The sequence below is a fragment of the Oryzias melastigma genome, unplaced genomic scaffold (assembly GCF_002922805.2).
Source record: "Oryzias melastigma strain HK-1 unplaced genomic scaffold, ASM292280v2 sc00441, whole genome shotgun sequence".
Taxonomy (NCBI): Eukaryota; Metazoa; Chordata; class Actinopteri; order Beloniformes; family Adrianichthyidae; genus Oryzias; species Oryzias melastigma.
In genome coordinates this window covers 15,590-21,117 of record NW_023417036.1, presented here as the reverse complement: position 1 = coordinate 21,117, position 5,528 = coordinate 15,590, and the positions used below count along the sequence as shown (strand labels likewise).

The 5,528-nt window shown below is 43.3% G+C and overlaps 1 protein-coding gene and 1 long non-coding RNA gene across 2 annotated transcripts in view; one reads left to right on the top strand and one right to left on the bottom strand.

The window, feature by feature from the left end:
- Nucleotides 1-44: 44 nt before the first annotated feature.
- LOC118598400 lies at nt 45-3,008 on the top strand. Its single transcript, XR_004947501.1, has 2 exons — nt 45-286; nt 2,762-3,008. It is a non-coding gene; the product is annotated as an uncharacterized LOC118598400 (long non-coding RNA).
- Nucleotides 3,009-3,970: 962 nt separating this feature from the next.
- The window catches only part of LOC118598399 (centrosomal protein of 70 kDa-like), a 12,671-nt gene continuing 11,113 nt past the window's right edge, over nt 3,971-5,528 (bottom strand). The window contains exons 2-4 of the mRNA XM_036211070.1: nt 4,810-4,906; nt 4,478-4,601; nt 3,971-4,295 (exon numbers count right to left, since the gene is read on the bottom strand). Coding sequence (XP_036066963.1) covers nt 3,971-4,295; nt 4,478-4,601; nt 4,810-4,906 — 546 coding nt within the window. The remainder of the gene's footprint in view (nt 4,296-4,477; nt 4,602-4,809; nt 4,907-5,528) is intronic.

Here is a 5,528-nt window from a genome sequence, read left to right as displayed (position 1 = left end):
AGAGGCATCTTGGCAAACAGCCAGGAACGTACCATTACGTGAAAAGGGGGGGGGGCGCAGTGGTACAGTCCAGGTAAACACGCCAGGAGTCTGTTTTCAGAGCACGCGCGTGGGTAAACAGGAGTTTCTGGAAGCATTTCCGGGTAATTTGGCGGCACAAACGCTGAGCGGCGACTTTGTGAATTGAGAAACAAACTTGGAGAAAGATTTAGGAACCGTCCAACCATGCAGCTGCAGGAGAGAAGACATGCTAGCTGCAGCGACACGGAACTCCTGAAAACTGCAGGTAGACCACGTCCTTCCGCGACACTAACTAGTTCCTTCTAAAACACTATTCTCCTGTTTTTAGAAGAAAAAAATTAAATAAATAATCAACTAATCTAGTTTTTTAAGGTTTCTTGTCAATTCTAAAGAAAAGTAAAACTTGGAGAGACAAGCATTTAGCTTCATGCAGTTGTTCTGATTACAACTAATTTTTATGCAAAATAACACAAATGAAACGTTTAAGAGCAACTTAAAAGAGCACGTTTGAGGATTTCTTTTTTTTTTTTAATTGTTTGAAACTAGGATCAGACTAAAAAAGCCAGAAAAAGACTGTAGATGTGACGTAGGACCTACAACAGCAAGCCACAAGCTCCTCGTCTGAGCTAGCATCTGTCTCCAAACTGTACAGCTGGATAGCTACCATATTGCTAGCATTTTGGTTGCACCGCTAATGTTAGCTTGAGGTTGTGAGGGGCTGTAAGCTAGCAGGAGAGAGTGTAAACAAAGGGATGATGGGAAATGAGTGCTGGCTTACTCCATAAAACACGACTCAGAGGTGGATCTCTGATGAACTTCTGCCCTTTTGCAGAAATCTTGTCCTAGTTGTAGTTTTTTTAAAAAACATTTTAACCCTCAAAATGTGTAACTGGAGTCTTCTGCCTNAAGATCATGTAAGCTTTTAATAAAAAATAAATACATACATTTTCTATAATGAGTTATCCAGTTGCACAGAACACTCATCAGCAATTTTAAATTGCTCAAATATGTAACAATATGTTATATTGTTTGTTGAGTTTATGGGTCCGCCACTAGAGGGCGATAACGGTTTGTTATTGCATGTCGGAGAGCAGGAAGTGAGATCTCTGGGTGAGGAATCCATGCCGAAGGTTTCAATAAATGCCGACCCAGTTGGGATTATAAAACAAAGCTGGACTCGTTTTTTGTGTGACAACGCGCACTTTAACATGGTGGCAGCGGTAGAGAACTCTGCCCGAATTTTTTGAGAGTTTTTTTTGCGTCGTTTGCTGCAGAGGCGCCGGGGAAGACGGTGAAGTGCTAACAGTTAGCAGAGCCTAGCATCGCACGCACAAGCTAGCAGGATGGACGGACTGAAAACTCCACAAACGCTGTGTCTGGACTCAAACAACCTGTCAAAAACGTGGAAGACATGGAGGGATGAGTTTCAGCTTTATGTTGGAGGGTAAGAAAGTGACTCTCTTCCGTTATCTGGTTGGTGAAAATGGCAGAGAGCTCCTGGATACGTTGATGGGGGACACGCCGCAGTCTGACTGGAAGGTGGACAACATGATTGAAAAGTTTAACAACTACTGCAGTCCCACAGTGAATGNCCAAGCTCAGGATCACATGTTTGACAGGCTGGTGCAGCAGATCGCTGCGCAGGGCGGGCTACAGGTTTGCGACTCGGAGCTTGTGAAGCTCTGATTTAATAGGAACAGTCAGCACATCAAAAAACGTATTCCTTGACATCATATGTGTATTCCTTTTAAGAAAGACTTCCACAGATGGAGCTGATAGCTCCTCCTACACGCGGCGCGTGACAGAAACACATTTTTTGACAAGCCGCGAGCAGCAAATTCCCCACACGGGGCACGCGAATTTGTCACGCGAATCGCGTTCGGTGCTTCATGGCTCCTCCTCCGCCCAGCTGACTGGAGGAATGAAAGAATGAGCGAGGAGGTACTGGACAACCCGTCGATGTCCCGCCTCCAGAGCCATATATCTCACCGTGATTGGTTCGTTCAGCTCAGCACACAGCAAGTGTTATTCATATCAGCCTTGCGGGCCGCACTATCATTAGTCTTTCATATGAAGACGCGGGCCGCAAATTATTAGTTTGAGACCCCTGATTTACACAATTTAGTTGCGTGTTGCTGAGGGTGGTGTGAATGCAGCTTCAGGATGTTGCATTGATTACCTGCAGTTTGACGGACTAGCAACTAGGGCTGTCTCGATTAGTCGACAACTAATTTAATAGTCCATTAGTCATTACTTTATATTATATAGCATCAGAGTGTGGTAAAGCTAAAGTTTAAAATGGAATTATGCTAGCTTCTTAGACTACTTTGGCATTTATTAAGGTTTTTAGGCTGATTTGGAGTTTAGCTAATAATTTAGCTACATGCTAGTTGTTTTGGCCAACATAGGCTTTTTCATTTATGTATTTATTTTTTGCTAATTTGGTTTTTATCTTATATTTGGCATTTAACTAATATGTTTTAGCTGGCTCAAAGAAATGACTTGTATGCTTCAGCATCTTCAGTGGGCAAATTCAGCTTACAGCATTCACACTAGCCTTATCACAGATATGTTGGTTTAAAGCTAATGTTGGTTAAGATGTGTGTTTTACATCCATCTTATGGATGACCCTATTAGTTGACCAATTGAAAAAAATAATCAGTCATTAGTCGACTATTAAATTGTTTGTGGCGGCACTACTAACAACCTCAGGCTAATGAAATCTTAACTCCGCCTTTAGGTCAGCATCATCCAGACTGGGAATTTCTCTGGTGCCACCAACATCTGCTTTGGATCTCTGGGTGAAACTCGACGAGGACTAAGAGAAAATCTTCAACCGTCGGTACGTGGAAGTGACTAACGACTACTTCAAGTCAACGTGCACGACCGGATTGAAAACGACAGAGCCACTCGTCAGAATTATTACTCCTATTAAGAGGTTTGATGTAGAGGGGTAAAATAAAGAATGATCCAGTTGAAAATGAAAACTTTATTTCAAATGAATGAAATCCCAATAATTCTACTTCAGCATGAATGAGCTCCATGTCTGAGGACTGACCTCCTGCAGGTGGCACTGTGGAGTTAAGGTGCATTACAGGCAAAAATAAGATGAAAATGAATCTGTTGTCATTGAAAATCCTTTAAGTTTGAAGGAAAATAAAGATAAATAGAATGACATCAAGTTTATGTGAATTAGGATGACATGTTTAATGTGTAAAATTGTATGCAGAAATTATAGTAAGATTTGATGGTAAATTAATAAGATTTTCTACTAGCCAACCCTTTTTCAAGCATTGTATCATTTTGGTTTATTATGTTTAGTTAATTTATTGATTTTATGTTGTGCTTTAAATTAAAAAAAATATTAATTCATTTAGCTAATACTATCATAAATTATTTAATTAATTAGCAATTAAAATTAGTCGTCATTAAGCTAAAATTAGCTTATTAGCTGAAAAATTCTAAGTCATTCAGCTTGTTAGCTGCTAAGCTAATTAGTTAGCTAAACGGCTCTCTAAAAGTGATTTCAAGGAAAAATCCAAAGGTCTGTGAGGGACAGAATTCTTGTTTGTTTGTTGGAGCCAAATCCTTATTTTGTTGTCAGTTCTCCAAATAAATGATTTCAAATGAAAGAATGTCATTTCCTGGATTAGTTTCTCCATTCCGTGTCTCACAGTTGAAGTGTTTCTATGATGCGGATTACACACCAGATCAGATTGAAGGGAAAACCTCCAGAATCTGTCACTGACATTCCATCGCTCTGTTCAGCTTTGCTGCTGCAGAGAATCTGCTTACCCTGCTGTGCAGCAGCGTCCAGCCGCTGTAGAAAGCTGCTTTCCAGAGTCTGGACGGTGATGTCCATCACCTCCAAACCCCGGTCTCCTACGGTCCAGGTAGCACCTGCAGGTCATACAACAGCGCTCTTGGCTTCAATCTGGTCCAGTCGTGTTCAGCTAAAAAGAATCGTTTTTTTCAGAAGATGATTTCTGTCTCTTATTTTGAAATCTGTTTGAGGAACAGCAGCACAGACACAGAGGTTGCATTTCAAAATAAAAGCTTTCATGAGTAAATGATCATCTTTCAAGGTGAGAGCAGGAACTGACTGTGGCCTCGGCCCTGTGGCGCTCCAGCTGCAGCGTGCGGCTGTGGGTCTGCAGATGCAGCCGTCCTCCAGGTCCTGGACTTGGACCTTCACCTGGTCCAGCAGAACCTGCAGCTCTGAGGCCTTCTGGGAGTGCTGGCAGGCGTGACTCATCTGCTCCTGGACCTCCTCTCTGGAAAGAAAAGAGAGAAAGAAATGACCATCAGGAGAAACGTCTGCGGGAAACACTGACTCCGCCCCCTTTTTGAAGCTTCATTCCTGCTGGTCTGCAGACAACCAGAGCTCACTCCCCCATGATGAAGCAGAAGGGGGCGGGTCTTCCTCCCTCCGGGGTCAAGGGGAGGCGGGGTTCACCTGAGGCGGTTGTTGGAGCCGACCAGCTCCTGCAGGAGAGCCCGCCTCCTGTCGTGGTACGCCAGCAGCGTCTCCAGGGTCCACCTGAGCGCCGCCGCCGACTTCCTGTCCAGCAGGCCCAGTTCTGAAAGCACTGGTCCAGATCACAGAGAAGATGAAGTCGAGATGATTCTAGAACAAAACACACATTTAAATGGTTTGAATCCTAAAATAGTCAACATTTGTTCAGTTGGGTTCATCAAACTGTATTTGTAAACAAACCAAAGCTGGTTTTGGATGGAAATGTGACTTGCTGATGACGTCATCGGGCTGTAGAACACCTGAGCTCTCACCTGCAGGGCTCTTGCTCTCCACGGGGTCAGCGAAGAGCACCGGCCGGAAGCCCCGCTGCTGCAGGAGCCGGTTCAGCTGCTCCCACTCCGCCGGCTGCTGCAACACAAACACACGAGGCGGCCCGGGTCAACCCGGGACAGACCGGGTCAAGGCGGGGCTCACCTGGGACTGCCTGCAGGTCCACAGGTAAACAAACGTTTCCCCCCAGAGGCAGCAGGTCCGCCCAGAACCAGAACCTCCGCTAGACTGAAAACTCTCGTGCTCCAAAGCGCCAAAAATACTTTCATAAAATGATGAGAAATGTGTCAACATTTTAGGAGAAGAAAGTTGTAAAGTTATGAGACAAAGTCACAATTTTATGAGATTAAACTAAACTGGATTTTGACTGGATCAACGAGGTCATTCTCCTCTAAATCAGCACAGTAGAGGAGTGTTGGAACAACGGTTGGTCTTGATCTACCAGACTTGGAAATTCTAAATCAATTATAGTTTGAATATCATTTGAGACCAATTTCAGACTACTTTGAGAACATTTCGAGACTAGTTTAAAACTATTTTAAGGGTTAAAATGAGAGTAGTTTATGGCTAGTTTGATGATAGTTGGACAGTACTTTGTGACCAAATTTGAGAATAGTTTGAGGCTAAATTGACAGTAGTTTGAAACAACTTGGAAACTATTTTGAGGCTAATATGAGAATAGTTTGAAACTACTTTTAAC